We start from the raw sequence: 17,811 nt of genomic DNA, 5'->3' as shown, positions 1-17,811 counted from the left end.
AAGAAACAAAACTTCTGACTTGGTTAAAGCTAAAAAAAAACATCAGTCACAGTCACAGTGAGGCATTAGGATGGCGTTACTTCTTCCATTTAATCTGGAGAGGTATGCAAGATGATTGCCAGGAAAGAGCTTCCCAAAAAACTAGCAAATCACATACGGGAAACTGCCAACAATATCCTCAAAGCCAATAAAAACCAGCTAAAAAGAAAAGGGACGAAGCATGGAATTTGCCAAAGGAAAAAATGTGTAACAACTGACACCACAGAACGAACAATGTGGGGATGCAGATTTGATCCATGAGTATGGAAAAAAAAGCACAAAAGGCTGTACCACCAGAAAAAGGAAAGATGTACAGGAGTAGTGCGATATGGTAAATTTCAAGACACATTACCTAAAAAGAGAAAATGAAATATTCAGTAAGGATAAATATGATTGAAGATGCTTCATGGATTGGAAGAAATATGATGACATACATGGGAAAATAATATCAATTTCATGTGTCTTTGACAGCGAAAACAACATCAAAGAACATGCTTGTAAAAGGAAACATAATCAGTTCAGTATACAGTATTGAAAGAAGGAATAAAACAAGATAATGCAATGCTGCTTCTAAGACCTGGAGAGGTAGCACTGTGGCTGAAGGATATGTGCTGGTAACTGGGAGGTTGCTGGTTTTTAGAGAGGGAATGTTACACTGTCGTGCTCTTGAGCAAGTCCCTTAATATGCAATTGCTCCAAGGGTGTTGGAGAATTAGATGACCCCGTGCTTTGACCCCAGGCTTCTCTTTGTGTCTCTGAAGAGTAAGTTGGAGTGTTTGAAAAATGACAAGAAAGTGTATATGGCTAATAATGTACATTTCTTGCTTAATCTTAAAAATGTTTTAATGGCTTATGTTTTCTTGGTAAATCAGTTAACCTTACCTTGTGTAATCATGCACAGAAAAAAGATAAAACCAGAGGGATTCCATTTTTTTTCATTTTTGTAAGATATGAAATAAAACAAAATCTCTATATATACTGTAATCTTCATTTGGATCTTGATCTTTGTTTGTCCGTAAATGAATTAGAAGAAGAAGCACTAGATGGCAGTAGAGAGACAGCTAAAACACAGGCATTGCATTAAGAATCTCCTCCAGGCTTATACTACTGAAGACTGCAGTACGCCAGTCACACCTCAAAACACAGACATTCAAACTAAACAAATTGTTGTGCTTTAAATGAACTAAAGAGATCTTCATTTGGATCTTGATCTTTGTTTGTCTGCGAATTCCACACATGCGTAGACCACCTTCCAGTTTAGTACGTTGTTGTTACTCACGGATGTCAACAATGTGCTGGAATATTGAAAGCGGTGGTGGACAGTGTTACGCTGATTAGCTCCTGAGGCCTGGTTAGAGAATGAGATTGCCGAAGATAAAAGGTACGTGCCTATGTAACATATGACTGAAAGAAAGACAGTGGGTAAAATGAATGACAACATAACAGCATGTTCCGGAAATTCTTATTGTTACGTTGTAGCCGGCGAGTGCTGCGCGTCTCACAGTTGTACCGTGGCTTGCTCACATGTCAGTGAAGTGATCCCTATTCATGCTTTAAAGAGCCTGGATACCTATGTGTCCCCCTTTTATAACCATTGCTCCATGTATATTGTCTTACTCTTTGGATTGCCACAAAGCAACCTGCGAGATTGGAGAAAGGTTGAGAAGACATCGTGAGGGGAAACGACAGCGTCGTGAAAACGAGACGGACTGTGAATGGACAGAAGCGGAAATGCTCCCACACCACCACATAATTACGATTCGGACAGTGATTCCGAGTAGGCCGTTCCTATCGAATCGATACCCAAGGGCTTTCTTTTGTAATTTTGTTTCCCTTATAAAAAGTCATAATGCTGTGCGACGAAAGGCCCAGTTCACGACTGGCAGCCGCATTTAAACAGGGAGCCCTTCACAGACAACTTTAACACGCGCAACGTAGTTGGGCGCACATGGCTAGTTAGAACATAAAACTCATTCCACCTGTTCTGTACTTGCTACTTCATAGGGATGAAAAGGCTGACCTGTGTGTGTGTGCACGCCCTGTGGTGGGCTGGCGCCCTGCCCAGGGTTTGTTTCCTTTCTTGCACCCTGTGTTGGTCTAGGATTGGCTCCAGAAGACCCCCATGACCCAGTAATTAGGATATAGCAGGTTGGATAATGGATGGATGGATTGTATTTCATAATTATAATGAGTGGCCATCACTTTTTGCATGAAAAAGGAGTGTTTTTTTAGATTGCTTACTTTAATGTTTAATAATAATTTCTGTATGTCATATGTATGAGACAATCAAATCTCAATAAATAAGGTACATTATATTCATTGCATGCACAGTTGTGTTTATGTGAATACTTCTGAGGAAGGGGGTCCATAGTTTTCATCAGATTCTTAAAGGGGTCCGTAACTCAAAAAAGGTTAAGAACCACTGCTGTAGAGATTATATTACTGTAGGCTTTATGTTAGAAAACAAACAAGATAACCTTTATCGTTAATGTTCTTATTATTTTAGGAAAATGTTTGATTCTGAAATGTAAGCATCTTACAATGACTCCTTCTTTCTCAGTTTTTCTAAATTATTTTAATAGTTATTTTCTGCATTAAAGTATGTGAAGAAAAGAACTGCTGAAAGGCTGGTACATTTACTTAAGGAAAAAGGTTTTAAGCATTTTGAATAATTCCTTTTCCCCTATATAATTTATTGTATTCTATGACTTTCAATTATTTGGCATTGCTATTTACTTTTATTTATTATTAAGTTTTTATGTAAGATAAGCCTGGTCGTTTATTATTATGAGTACGATAGTTAATTGTATTGAAAGACGCGCGTCATTGGTTGTATAATATGTCAATAATGAAAATTTTAAAAAAACGGAGAAAATATTTTTAAAAGATTAGCCATTAGATTGGTAGTTACGATGTTGTAACTAATTATTGTAACATTAAAATTACGTGCAAAGTTTATAATTGTATACATTCACCTTACCTGTCACAAACTACTTAAGATCTTCTAAAACAATCCAAGACGCCTCAAACTCCACCAAATTGGAGGCACTGACCTAATAGGTCATCTTTGGCAAAAGAACCGCGTGGGCGGAGTCTTTCATATTTTTTCAATCATTTGCTGGTATCTTAGGCTATGCTGCCCGTCAATCTTTGGACCTCTTCCAATCACCTACTGGCATTGTGTAGGCGCCAGTCTTACGCTGCAGGTCGTGCAGCTCTAGTAATCAGGTGTTTTCAAGCGCGTAACTAACGTCGGTCTTCAGAGAATGGGCAGCGTTTTTAACCAATAAATGTGCAGTATTTGTAGGCGCTATCCAATCAGGATCCAACATTGCTGTAGTAGGCGTTTACTAATTTAGGTTTTCTGTCGCGAGGTTTTGAAAAATGAATTTTCTTTGCTAGGGTGGTGTTTTGTTAACTAAAGTTTGCAGTAGCCTGTTAAGTTTGGTTTCTCTTAATAACGGATACAAAGCGTGTGTGTTTATTATAAAGACATGTTATAAAAAGTAAGATTTTTTTTGCCCGTGGCTCACGCCTGGCTATAATTTCCGGGCGCGAGACCAGGAAGTGCTTATGGCGGCGGTCCACCATATTAACTTCTGAACAGAACAGTCACAAAACGAGCACAAGTAACACTATCGAGGGGTGTTTTGGAAATATGGGCTGACGAACTTGTTGGAGGCTTTAAGTCAAGTGGACCTTGCCTTATTTTTTTGAAAGTTTCGCCAGGAGTTGGAAATGCACTTGAGAAGGTAAGAAACCGGCTTATGCCGATGTGTTAAACGAATTGCAAGTTAAATGTCCAGAGTTGCCCTGCGATTCTTAACACGTCGACAGCCGCGGCACGTCGTGTGACTCCGTTTAAAATGCTTGTCGCGTGCTTACACTAAGACGTCTTGTATTTACAGTACGTGTCACAGTCGGTAGATCTAGCGTCTTTCACTTGAAATGCCTATGCGGTCGGGTTTTGCACCGTCTCCGTAAACGCAAATGGACGAGGGGCTGGAAACACGAACCTAAAACAAAGTGTTGCCCCCACGTCTATCGTGTTAACTAACGCTTTAATCTGCGTGACCGATCTCCTAGTTCTCTTATAGTGTCTCTGTACTATAACCTAATTTTGTAAATATTACGGCTCATAGTTGCTTTGGTAAGGTGGGTAGTTTGTCGCGCTGTTTATAATTGTAAGCGCGTTTGCATTTTGCAAGCGCTTTTAGATTTTATTTATACATACACAGTTTTCAGCGAAAGGTTGTCTGATTTGGGGGAAAAACGGCTGTTTTCAGGCATGAGTTTTAACAAGCCGCATTTCCCAATACAGCGTATCATCGTTGACACGTGACCAAAAGGTGTGCGGTACGGCAGTCCGATTATGAAACACTTAGTCGGACCGAGCTTGTTTAGCGTCTCAGGTTATTGCCATTCGTACACGCAGACAAATCCTGACTCGGAAACTTTCAGAACGTTAGAAACACATTAACGAGAGCAGGCACATCAGCCCTGCAAAGCTCGCCACTCCTGTCTACTTAATTCCTCCAAAATATCATCGAGTGAAGTGTTGAAGTTCCTAAAGTCCTACTGTTATTAAGCCCTAAAGTAACCTCTTTTTTTGTCTTGTAGAGTACATTTAGTACTATATAACTTAATAAAACATTACAGCCAACGATATTGTATTCATAAGAATAACTTAACGTTTTGGAATTTTTGTCCAGTGCCTCCTGTGTCACTGGTAGAAGGAACCCCCAACCTGTAATGTACATTTGACTAGCCTTAATGTCTAATTATGTAAGGTATTGAGCTTTGCCCGACTAATTTTGGTCTTCTAGACTTGGAAAACCACTCATTTGTGTGCAGGAAATAACTCTTTTCTGATAATTTTTACTGAGGAGACACTATCAGGAGTTTTGAATGTCACATCAGTCGACCCCAGAAGTTCACCTCCTAATGTTATACAAGGGGTCAAAGTTACTCCTTTTCACAAAACCTTATAAAAATGTGAATTGGTGATATAAGCATGTGGAGTGTTCTTGTTTTGTTGTGTACTTAAATCTTATGAAGTAAATCCTTGCATTTCTCATGAACTCCCTGAATTAGGACTGTTTAAGCTAATTCAGACCTTTCTTACGAACCCCATGAACAGGAATTTGTGGTGGCCAATAAAAATTCTTAATATCATGACCACTCAGAGAAAGGACATGAAGTAAAAATTCTAATTGAACAGGACTCAGTAGTGACTAACACTGGTCAGTGTCAAAAGATATGAAAAACCCTCCATGAAGGGTATAAAAAGAAAGTATTCTCCTGTAACACCTGTCACATATACAGGGGGTCCTTGGGTTATGACACAGTTCCGTTCCTACAACTGTGATGTAACCCGAATTTTGGTGCAAGTCGAAACGCACCCTATCCTAAGTCACTTGCCTATCCTAACACATTTGCAAAATCATAATCTAAAACCTAAAAACACAACTAAGCCACAGAAAAAGGAAAATTACATAAATATACTGTACTGTAGGAACCAGAAAAAAATTAGTGTTAAAAAAAAAAAAAAAAATCCTTCTCGTGTCTGAATTTTTTTTAAGCTTTAATGGGAGCGAGCGTTGTAAACTCAAAATGTATTTTGAGACGTTGTAACCCGAGGACCTCCTGTACCTATTCTCCATTTGCATGCTCAAATGTGCAAAATGCACATGTGGTGTTTCCCTTCCCCGAAATGTAACTGCCGGGAAGCTCGGCATCCCGTATAAGCAGGAAAAGCGCAGTCCTACGATACAGTGCTTTTGAATTGAAGATCTACTATTGGCACATAGACTTATCTTGCTCAACTGGAAGAATCCTTCTCGCCTCTTAAGTCAGTGGATTACTGATGCTATATATTATCTAAAATTTAAAAAAATCTAATTCTCACTTAGAGGATTTGTACAAAACATTTTCAAAACTTGTCAGGATCTGATAAATAACATTTTATAATAGGCATTTAAATTGAAGTGGATTCTATTCCATTTATTTTTATTTACATATTACTGTTATTAAAGTGCTACCCTGCTGACCTAGCTCTCTTATGAGGGGGGTTGATTTGTTTTAAACTAGTTTTGTTAAACTTCACTGAATGTGTAAATAAAATAAAATAGTGTAAAAAAAAAAAAAGGCCTTCCCCCTGTCTTTCATTAGACAAGAATCTTGTCTTCAATTCAAATGCCCAGGGATATTGGAATGAACTTTTTTTTTTTTTTAAACGCAGTTTTCCAGAATTAAGTAGTAACTAGGCTGACCCGCCTTTTAAGGCGACGACTTTTAAGTTGACCACTTAAGGCAATTCAATATGTAGATTAATTTGATATTTTATACAAACTCATTAATTTAGTTATATTGCATTTGAGCGGTATTACTTTAATACTCGTAGTTTCTGTTATTTTTGTGATGAAGTTTAAACTTTTTTTCTATATTGAGGTCGCCCTTTTGAACCCCTTTGATATTTACTACACGGTGTGGCATTTGTACTCCATCAACATTAATTATTTCCAGAGACATAATTTTGTCTATTTTTCCAGCGCATTACGCGCAAAAGCAAGGGAACGATGGGAGCACCAGAACTCTGCTCACATCATGTCGCTTCGTACCGCAAGCTGCAAGCAGTAAGTCTGTGATAAGCGGACGCTTTCCACTTGCGGGAGGGAAGGACAATCCTGACCGCTTTTATATAGTAAGAAAGAAGATGATCTTGCACAGTCTGGAGTAGAAAATCATCTGTTACCTGGAAAAACGAAACTACAAATCCCATTGTGCATTGCAAAATGGACGGGGCGTGTGTGTGAAACTCCGCGCCTGCGTAGCACTCATGGGACGGAAGGACAATCCCGACCGCTTTTATATAGAAGGATGTTTTAGCAAAAAGTCCATGTATTTTGCACATCCGAGAATGCAAATCACTAAAGTATATGTGGATTATGTGACATCAATTATGCAAGAATTTTCTGCTCTCCTCCTACAAAATACACCCTGAATTTTCACTTCTTTTAGTTTTGATGCCCAACCTCTCGTGTGGGATCTTGTCATTCATCTTTATTTTCAGGGAGCATTTTATATCCTGTGCACCCCACGTATTGAACCCATTTTGTTGCGTCCTCCTAGAATTCCAGCTAAAACCAGAGTTTGTTGACCTGTCGGGTGGTTTTGTCGGTGCTGTTTCAGATAACAATGTTCACATGTGCACACAAAAGGTCAACATGTAGGAGAATTCTGGAAATCAACAAATTTCCTGGTGTTCATTTGCTGACACCTTTGTTTTCTCCAAAGCAGTTTAGATTTCAGTCTCCTTGTTTCAGTAATCTGAGCACTGGCAGAATAGGCGATTTCTCTCAGGATAACACAATGAATCAGGCTTAGAAGATTACCTTTTCTAAAGAATATCTCAAGGTGCTTTATAAGTATGATACATTTCATACTTAATACCTTACTTAAGGTTAGTAATCGAGCAGCAGCCAGAAAGCCACTGTTTTCAGTGTGGTTACCTAGATATGTTTATATATTGATAAACAGTTGGAGGAAAGAGATAAATGTTAATATTGTCCACAAAGGCACCATTTACATTGTTTTACAAATACTAGCAGTGGGTTACAGTGTCTACAGAGCACGGCATTCATGGGGATGTGTTGGAGCACAAAATGACGGCTAGAGGTTATAAAGTCTTACAAATGGGATTGGTGGAATTTGCACCCATGATGACATTCTGCCTCCAGCCACCGTTTATCATTTTACTTTCAGGCTTAGCCTCCTGTCTGCACTGCAGGTTTGTCCCTTGACCTCCATCACCTCCATAAGCCCATTGTGTAACGGTTTTGTTTCAGCCAGATGCTGACTGTTTAGGTCTTGTCTCTCTTTGGTCCTGTGCTGCAGTGAGTGTGGGTTAGAACACTGATAATGAAATCTTAATATAAGAGAACAGTCATTGGTTTTTTTTTTTTTTTTGGAAACCACTTAGTACAGGGTTGGCGAACTCCAGGCCTGGAGTGCTGCAGTGGCTACAGGTTTTCATTTTAACCCTTTTCCTAATCAGTGACCAGTTTTCACTGCTAATGAACTTTTTCCCCATCACTTTAATAACCCTGTTAGAAGAGTTCGGCCCTCTGAATTGATTCCTTTTCTTCATTAAATGACAGTCAAGCAGAAATGAGATGTGAAATGAGCTAACAGACGACCAGCTAAACTGGGGCTTCAAACTCCAACCAACTTCACTCCAATCACTTTTTTAATGAGAAGCCAATTCTTGCTGTTAGTTAAGCCCGTTATTTAATTCCGTGGCTTGTTTTCTCATTCTGTCACAGAACATATTTTGAAAACTGTCATTTTTCTGTTCTTTCTAAGAGCGACCTTACCAAGACCATCACCTCTCTTTAATTTCAGATATTGTGTAACGGGCACAGGGGAGCTGGTCACGTGGTGGCTTGTTTTGTGTCTCATTATTGTTTGGCTGCTAATTAAAGAAAAAGAAACAACTGTGGGGCAGGAGTCAATTTAATTAAAAGAAGTAATCAGCAGCAAACAAAACCTGGTCACTAATTAAGAAGATGGTAAGAATGAAAACCTGCAGCACTTGAGGCCTGGCGTTCGCCACCCCTGACTTAGTATGTTTTAAAGTTTTTTTTTTTTTTTTTTTTAAGATCACTTATACCTTCCACCCACTTGCTACTTCATGTTGTGTCTGTTTATCAGTTATAAATTATTCTGTGTATGTAGGTTTTTGTTTTTAAGTTTATGGATGAAAATCGTGGTTGGCATCCTACAGGCTTGTTGAGGTAAGGCCAGTTACTTTGGGCCTTTTGGAGCTTTTTACTAATGCTCAAACAGCGAATATACTTTCCCATTCCAGTAGCACATTTATGTTCAGCCTTTGACGAATGCTTTAATTTATACCAGCACTGCCCCTCTGTATGTCGTCTTTTTAATTCAGTATACAGTGGTGTTATTAAACAAGCTTAAGAGTCCATTATGCTATACTGTAATTACAGATAAAGAAATGCAGCAAACGCAATGTTGCCACACACATGTCTTGATATCCTGTATACAAAGTATGGGCAAACACACATTTTGTGTGTCCCCGTGGTTAATGTCCATCCAGTTACTGAGACCACTTACTTCAATCCTGGGTTTTTAAGCTTCTCAAATATCCAGTACAAAGTCTGAGCCGGGCCTAGACAAGGTGCCAGTCTATTGCTGGACCTTCACATTCTATTTACTGGGTTACTTTTTAGTAGCCAGTCAACATAACCTGCATGATGTATTTGAAGGCTGAAGGAAACTGAACTAACCACCTGGGGAAAACCCACACAGTCATATGGGGAACCTGCAAACTTAATACAGTCACACCTGTAGACATAGGAAGTTATGAATCACTCGGTGGTGTGGTGTGTGGTTGGACTTGTTTCATGTCATGGTAAACGGAAGGTGCTCTAAGTAAACACTTTGGTTCCATTGAGCGTCATTAAATTTTCACTTGCTTTATGGAGTTTATTCCTTCTAACTTATGCTTTCATTTCAAGAATTGGTGGGAATGTATGCAGGGGCGTTAATTGTAGCAAGTTAAAGCAGGTCAGTACAGCAGATGAATTGCTGTGAGAGATCCAGCTTGAAAAACGTGTCCGCTTTAACTCCTCTCACTGACTCGCTGTGGAAACAAGTGAGCCTTCGAACCTTTTTTTGTGTTCTCATAATGCAAACATTTGGAAATGGTTGTAGTGTTGCCAGGAGTGACCCTTAACTCTGTAGGTGGAGTGACAGAAAAGATGATGATGTGGTGCATCCAGCCAATGATGCCTTATTCTGGAGCATATTTAGCCGCCCGCTTATCCCAACATGGTGTGCTAGTAGTTGGTATAGGGGACCTACAGCCCTCCGACTCTTTGCCTTCTCCCACTGTGCTAGTGTTCGCCCATGCCTGTGATGATGGTTGCACTGGCCTACTACTTTTTTTTTTTTTAAACTATTCTACATACAGGTCTGCATCATGCAATTATGTAATTTCCTTATTTTTTTTAAACAATATGTTGTGTGTTGCTTCTTGGATTAGTGAATATCCCCTCTGTAATCAATAAATATTGAGAGTTCTTTAGGGTGTTTTTAATCCGAGTACAGTGCCTTTCACATCTATCTAACCTGCTAACACTTGCAGTTGGAACCTTTTAAACTGATTAAACTTTTTTTTTTTTATTAAACTGATGCACACATTTATAAAACTGAATATTCCTCATATTCCGATAAGCTGTTACCCATCTACCACTGTGTCACACACAAGGCAATCAATCACATGCAAAACTTGCTTGTTTTTAGCACTTCCATTTTAGTCACGTTTCTTTTGCTGATCAGGCATGAATGAGAATGAGTGTCAAAATGGGTATTAACTTGTCACACAGTGCAGACACATGGTTTGTGGTTTGATACTTTTTGAAAGCATTGTCATTGTTTCTTGGCAAAATGCTGTCGGCAAGATGAAATAGTTTTAGATGAATACACTTTTCAGTCTGCCTCTCTACTTTGGCTTAGCTAACAGCTTAGAATTTGAAATAATAAAGGAAATTAGTCTGTTTAGCCACTCGGTGTTGTCTTCTGTGCTCAAATACTGAGCCAAGGATCTTTCGCAGGTTGCTGTTGAATGCAAACATGCCTTAGAGAGTGTGACCCCTCTGTAATTTAAGGCTTTAAAGCACAAAGTCGACAGTTTAATCTCTGCCAGGGGTGTTCACTGTGACCACCTCAACAAGATACCTGCCAGTGTAATAGCTGTAAAAATAAGAACTTGACTATAATGAGCATGTGCATGAATTGCTTTGGTATAGTCATTGTGAAAAGCACAATTTGAAACTGAGATGCTCATGCCTCACCAGTGACTTCCAGTTTAACTGATCATAACATTAATGAAATGAATTACTGAAAGTCACTCTGGGATGGCATTCATTACAGATGGGGTGTGAATTTTTTTTGGTTTTTAAATCTTTCGTCTGGGTTCACATAACAGAGTTCTGGTGTGACTATTGACAGGCCATTTTATCTGTCAGTACTCGGTTTATGAAAACTGATGGAAACATCTCTCCTACACCTTTTACCAAAAATTTTAATTTTGTAATGCTTCAACTTGGGATAGAAGTACATCCTTGTATGTTTCAATTTGAATTCCTTAATCTATTTGTCTGTTAATGATACATGTGTTCTGAGATTTTTTTTTTTTTAATGTAGGGTAGGCATGGATTTCAAGGTAAGGTAGTGGCTTGACAAGCAAACACAATGACATTATCACAAGCAAGTATTAGATTTCACTGAATTATGTACATGTGACGATAATGACCCTGAACATTGTCTTGGTGAGCCACTCCCTATTAAAGCACCAATTGTGTTCTTGAGACTGACCCAGCAAAATGAGCAGAGTGTGTAATTTTGCATCTCTCTGCACAAAGTACTTTCCTAAAGGAAATTCACTGGATTGTTATACTGTAGTTTGTCTTTGAGCAGTCAGTGTAAAAAGTATGAAAGGCTGTCTTTGCCAACAAGGTAAGGTAACGACTACTGCCAGCTTAACTTGGCTTAATGTTGTTTAAATTACTGGTAAGATTTTTAAGCTTGGTCTTTTTCATCATGTTGTATATAAATTTGTTTCCTGAATCTGCTTTGTTTCTGGGTCTCATCTTCCTCGTCTTGGCAGTATTGGGCTCAAGGCCACACCTTGAATGTCATACAGTCCCTCTGGAGGCCAGTCTTGCACCTTGTCACACCTTGCCACTTTAAAGACTTCCTTTAGCCTGCTGTCGGTATTTGGAATTTATAAGGATACTTGGATGAGAAACACAGACGTGAGAATAATGTATACACTGTGTGTTGACAGTGAATGGACTGGAGATGAAATCTAAGGTATGTCCTACTGATTACTTCATGGCTGTCTTCATTCTCATTTCTTGCAGGTGGTTGTTGGCAGTGAAATGTGTAGGTCAGTTAAAGATTTTCCATGCATCCTGCTGTGTCCTGTGACAGAAGAACGATGAACTCTGTGTCACCCAGTTCGGCACAGTACCGAGGCATGGCACCCGATGAGGTCCTGCCTGGAGAATACAGCAAAAAACACCTGATTGGACAGAGTCCGAGTCCCAAAGATGTCAAGAGCCACTTTGCCCACCTCACTGAGACTGGGAGGTCTAGTGAGCCAGATGAGGTAGACAAGATTAAAGCCAAGCTTATGTCTGCCTGGAATAATGTCAAATATGGTTAGTATTTATTTGTGGGGGGGGGTGAGTGTTGGGTGGTGGTTTGTGGGGTGTTTTTTTTTTTTCCTTCTCTTATTCTGTTTTCCCCATCCACTGATTTCAGTTTCTCGGCAGTCACGTTGGGTTTTATTTCTAAACTATTAGCTGCACTACTTAAATTCAGGTTTTCTGTCTGTCTGTCTGTCTGTCTGTCTGTCTGTCTGTCCAAAGTTGACAACAATCTTGGCTATTCAGAAAGTATTAGACTATTGTGATATTATTTCAGGCTGTGTATTGTGGTGTTTAATATCCTCAGTGCATCTCCTGTCCTTCTCATTGAACATTCACTGCTTTCTGACAGATGGCTGGCTGTAATCTGATAATACAAAAATAAAGACTATTATGGGATGGTCCATGTGTCCATGACACTTTGTTATAGAGCTCAGACCATTGGGTTCCAGTCGTGGGGAAAATATGTGGCTGTTGGTAGCTTTTTTTTTTTTTTGTCATATTGACTGTAACCAAATAATGACAACAATGAATAAAATAGACAGCAGTTATACACAATGTAAGGCTTGACACCAGAAATTTCAATACTGTTACTTGCTGAATTTTATTGGAGCGTAGCAAGCAATTGTGTGTTTATACACAGATTATTAGCAGGTTTTATTTTTAAAGATTTTTAAATTTGTAATTCCCTTTTCCAGGTTTTAATTTAAGCTGTTATTTGCTAGTGACTACACTAGTAGGTCTGACGCTGAAGTAGCTGCAGCCTTTGAGCATTCAGGCTCCTTTGCCCCGGTGTCCACTCTGATCATCACTGTCATTGTTAGGATACAATTAGGAAACAAATGACAAAAGGGAGAGAAGCATGTAAAACTAGTGTAAAAATTGTTCTGAATTTCTTAATGTAAATCTTGAACTGCTTCCTTGTTTTAAATACATAATAAGTGAAAAAATATCAGTACTTGCATGTTAAGATCGATTTAGAGGAAAAACGACTTGGTGATTTGCATTTCTTTTTCCTTATTTCGGAGACCTGCAGCCACATGTCCATCCCTGACTGTACAAATATCACTTATGGATTTATTCATATTTAGTGTAATGTGAGGCATTTCCTATAAAATGGTGTGGCACTGGCACCATGCTGTAATTTATTAAGTCATTATGGACGAAATCTTCTGAAATACTCTGTTTGTTTTAATGTTAGGCTGGACAGTGAAAACTAAGACCAGTTTTAACAAAACCTCGCCACTGACGCTTCTGGGCCGAACGTACATCTTGGATAATGAAGGTTAGTGTTCAGAGACACCTGGTTGTCCATAGGTGTTCAGGCTTTTGTGTGACCAGGTGGGAGGTCAAGAAAATTAGCGCCTCTTTTTGGGTTTCCATAACCTCCTTGTAGGTATTTATTACTCTGTGTTGCCTTTTGCATGAAGTGTCTTTTCTTGACCATTTGACCACAGTATTAGACTTCAAAAATATATATACAGCACCTTCTAATTTTTTTACTGCTTTTTTCTTTGTCATCTTGTAAAGCACTTAATGTTCCATCCTCTGTAGTAAAATGGGCTATAGAAATAAATGGGGTGTTTTTTTCTTTTAAAACAACCAAAATATTTATTTCAACTCCCACAGTGCACTTGATGACCCTGAGCCAATTCTTTAACTGTTTGAAAATGTGGATGTCCTTGCATTCTTCTTTTGTTCGTATGCAGCATTGGTTACTATATTTTTTTTTTTTTTTTTTGGTAATGGCTGTGAGTGGAAATATTGTTAGTGTCCGAAAGTATGAAGCTTAAAGTGTGGTGTGACATATGGTGGGATGTTTGGATGTTTTGTGTTTTTGACATAATGCCTAGTGTGTTTATTTACAGAATATTACAGCTTTAACAGTGATATACCTGAATGTGTAATGATTCTGAAACAGGTTTGAGTTTCATTGTACTGTTTCGGGAAAGAGATTTGCATCTTTGTTTCATAAATTTACATTAGTAATTGTTTCTATGTCTGTTTAGTTAAAAATATGTTAACACCACTATATTTGAAGGAATTTCTGGACATGCCACTTATGTATGGCTTTTTTTTTTTTTTTTTAGTAATTTAAGTAAGGCAGCAAAGGAATAATTTCTCCTTTTATATCTGTTGAGTTACCAGAATGTTCCAGTTTAATTTATTTAGCTGTCATTTTATTTATGAAGAATTATAGGTAGACATGAAGGAACATTTACACTGCAGTGGTTTGCATTTTTCTTAAACTGAGGCACTGCCCAGTGAAATTAATTTGACACCAATGGAGTTCGAGGTGGGAAGTGAAGGAAGCTTTGAAAATGACGGTCAAATTTCTAAAGCGCTTCTCCAGAGCTCCTTAATGTGGGAATCTGGCCACAGAGAAACTATTTTTGATAAATTCATACAGACATTGCAAAACATCTTGCATTTCAGAATTACTTTTATGACACAGTGCCTGTAACAATTTAACGGTTCTCTATCCACTAAATATAATTTAAGGTCCTGCAGTGCCGAGGCCTCTTCTGGCAACACTGTGCATGATCAGGCATTCGGCTTTTTATTTTATAAATTGTGTGTGTAGTGCTTTTCATAGCAAAAACCAAAGGTTTTACCCTAATGGACTGTTAATTTTCAAATACCAGCCACCTTCTTTGTAGTAAAGCTTGAAAAAAACAATATATGAATGTCTTCAGGCACTTTACAAATAAGTAGGACACCATTAATAGTAGTTTCAGGGAGGAAAGCAATTTACCCCCAAGGCTCCATGTACATCCTTCACCTGTTGATTATAAGATCTTAACTGTTTGATGCAAATGGAACATGATTAGCCTGTTGCATTGCAGTTCGTCCAGAGTTTTTATTTTCTATTTTGAGGTTTTTATAAACCGTAATGGACTGTTGGTAGTTTTGTGCTTAGATTTATTTAACGATGCAATAAAAAAGAATAAGGTTACTTGATGTACTGTGAAGCTCCCACATTTCTCTGAAGGTTTTGTTAATGTGTTTGACAGTTTACTATTTCTGAAATCTTAATCTCAAATTATTATGCACAAAAATTAAGTTTGTTTATATAGAGAGAGACCTCTACTTCATCATTTGAATGTTGGCTACGGTTTACTGCAGTACTGCTGACCCTCACTGAAACATACTGGGCAGTTTACAGCTCGGTGAGACCTACAGCGCAGTGACTTGTATCTACTTGGATAATACTGGCCTCTTCCAAAAGCTGTGCGAGCAGCTTGTGTGGGGGAGTTCCTATACATTAGGGGAGGGTATCCAATACTCTGAGTGGCATGTTGGCCTTGCCAGAGAAATCTGAAGTTGTAGCAATGCTTGGGTAGGCGGCATTATTCGTGATTCTTTGTGACTGCCAGCTCAGTTGGTCAAGACTAGTAATTCTTCTGACTTAAACCAAGTAAAACCACCATTTTTACTGTTCTCGGTACTCTAAACAACATTGTGTATAACATTCAATTCTAACAGTGTTATACCATCCATTGAACAGATAACTGGCATAGTGATAACCAAGCAACTCTGATTGTGCTTATCGTGTTGTGTGTTTTTTTTTTAAAAAGAGTGATGTGGGGCTGGGTGTTTCTTTTCATATGTGGTGTCCCAAAGTAATGCTCATAATTCCCATTCTGCAAATGAATTGTTTTCCACTGCCATCTTACTTTGGGTACTAGTGTCCCTTAAGTAGCATGAAGGAAAAGCTTCCTTTGCAAGAGGGTGCAAAAGTGCTGTATTTTGATGACAATTATGAATTTCCAAACCCTTTTCCCATGTTGCTTAAAGTTTATCTGGAGAAGGAAGGTCTTAATTCCTAAGCTAAATTCCTTTGCTGCGCTGGTTTGACTGTTGCATTTAGAATATATTACACTAGCCAACCCGCGGCGTACCATGCGCCACATAATCAGGCCGGTTTTTAATGATTTTTAAGCACAGAGAGAAAATTTAACATTTGAAAAATCGGTAATGTAATAAATCAGCAAGAAAAGCAACATTGTAACAATGCACGGAACGAACCAACACAGTAAAACAGTTTGCTATGGTGCACGCAGTGGTGCGTCGTAACCGAAAACTCGGTTTTTAAAGACTGCTTACTTCATTGTGATTTAACCTCGGTTGTAAAGGATTGTTTTGAGGATCCCATGGGATACCCCTCGCAAACCGTTTTACACGCCGCACATGGCGATTCACCTCCGTGAGAAACATGCCTCTAGGAACAGTCAACGTGGCTCGGAGGTGCCAGGAGTTGGTGGGTGTGGCTCCTTCCTGCGTGCGCCATAGGTGTCTGTCTTGTCGGCGGCTCAGTGAGTCCACGCCCCTTCCGGCATGCTTTCCATGGTTGTATTGCCTTAGTGAATTATATATAGACAGATACCGGAGAGGCTCGTAGGCAAACTGCAATCTAAATTAAAACATTTTTTTAATATAAATGATATGCACCCAAGTAGCATACCTTTTTATATTTTAGACATAAGTATTTATCCCCTGGAGGTAAAGATACAAGCCATACCAATGTAAGGTGTTAATTTCCAATCGGCGTGCTTCATTCATAGATAACCAATCATTGATCGATTGCAAACGGCATTCAGGCAACTGGCAGTTTTTTTTTTTTTTTTTTATTAACATGTGGCTTTGAATCTGTGGTACTTGTATGTATGACTCCTGTAGTCTTCCAGAGTATAGTGCTGCGTGGGACTGTGATCTTAGGAATGCTATGTTATGGCACACAGGCTTTACTGCAGATCTCTAAAATGGAATTCAGATCGGAGCCATCAGATGTCGCTACCCCTCTCAATGGTGGACTAGTATTTACTATGTCGTATTAATGCACATTTTGTACATTCCTCTGTCCTGATGTTCATGCTTGGGCTGTCGCTGCCATCAACCATGGAACCTCATTTCTCATCCGTTCTCCCCAATGCTGGCCTTTTTCTTATACTTCATATGTTAAGACCTTTCAGTATTTTCCAGCTAATACACAAGGATACATGCAAGTTAATAGGGCTGGCAAGCCACTAGAATTCTACCATGAATATCTGTTACCAATGTCAAGTTTTATTAAGTACAGAGTACAATGAAATTCTTACTGCTATGCCTTTAGGTCTTCGTTGTATGAAGATTCTTGGTGTAATGGTCTTCTAAATCTGTTTTTAACCTTTTCTTTGTTACCCTGCACCTCAGATGTTGTTGATCAGTTTCGCAAAAATTTCATCTCCCTTATCTGGCTGACATATCGACGTGAATTCCAGCAGCTGGAGGGCTCTGTGTGGACGACCGACTGTGGCTGGGGCTGCATGCTACGTAGTGGACAAATGTTGCTTGCTCAAGGTCTGCTTGCTCACCTACTTCCTTCAGGCAAGTATGCGACTTAGTAAAAAGTGGACACTGAGAATTTATTTTTGGTGTCAAAGGACCTTTTTTGGTGGGCCGTATACTATTTAAATTTTTATATTGTGGCACGCAGCTGGGGGTGGTACCCAGCCAGGATGGCCAAGAGGACCGGAGGAAGGCTCGCGCCTCCTCC

The 17,811-nt window shown here is 39.0% G+C and overlaps 2 protein-coding genes across 2 annotated transcripts in view; both read left to right on the top strand.

The window, feature by feature from the left end:
- The first annotated feature begins 3,379 nt into the window (after positions 1–3,379).
- Positions 3,380–17,782, top strand: LOC120541193 (cysteine protease ATG4D-like). The gene is made up of 4 exons (XM_039772610.1): positions 3,380–3,791; positions 11,988–12,287; positions 13,477–13,560; positions 17,469–17,782. The coding sequence occupies exons 2-4, from the start codon at positions 12,032–12,034 to the stop codon at positions 17,657–17,659; spliced, it is 531 nt and encodes a 176-aa protein (XP_039628544.1). The 5' UTR covers positions 3,380–3,791; positions 11,988–12,031; the 3' UTR covers positions 17,660–17,782.
- The window catches only part of LOC120540498 (protein KRI1 homolog), a 25,538-nt gene continuing 25,500 nt past the window's right edge, over positions 17,774–17,811 (top strand). Inside the window, exon 1 of the mRNA XM_039771338.1 lies at positions 17,774–17,800. Within this exon, the coding sequence (XP_039627272.1) occupies positions 17,774–17,800 (27 nt within the window). The remainder of the gene's footprint in view (positions 17,801–17,811) is intronic.

This window comes from Polypterus senegalus, chromosome 12, assembly GCF_016835505.1.
Source record: "Polypterus senegalus isolate Bchr_013 chromosome 12, ASM1683550v1, whole genome shotgun sequence".
Taxonomy (NCBI): domain Eukaryota; kingdom Metazoa; phylum Chordata; class Cladistia; order Polypteriformes; family Polypteridae; genus Polypterus; species Polypterus senegalus.
This window is presented reverse-complemented; position numbering and strand designations above follow the sequence as displayed.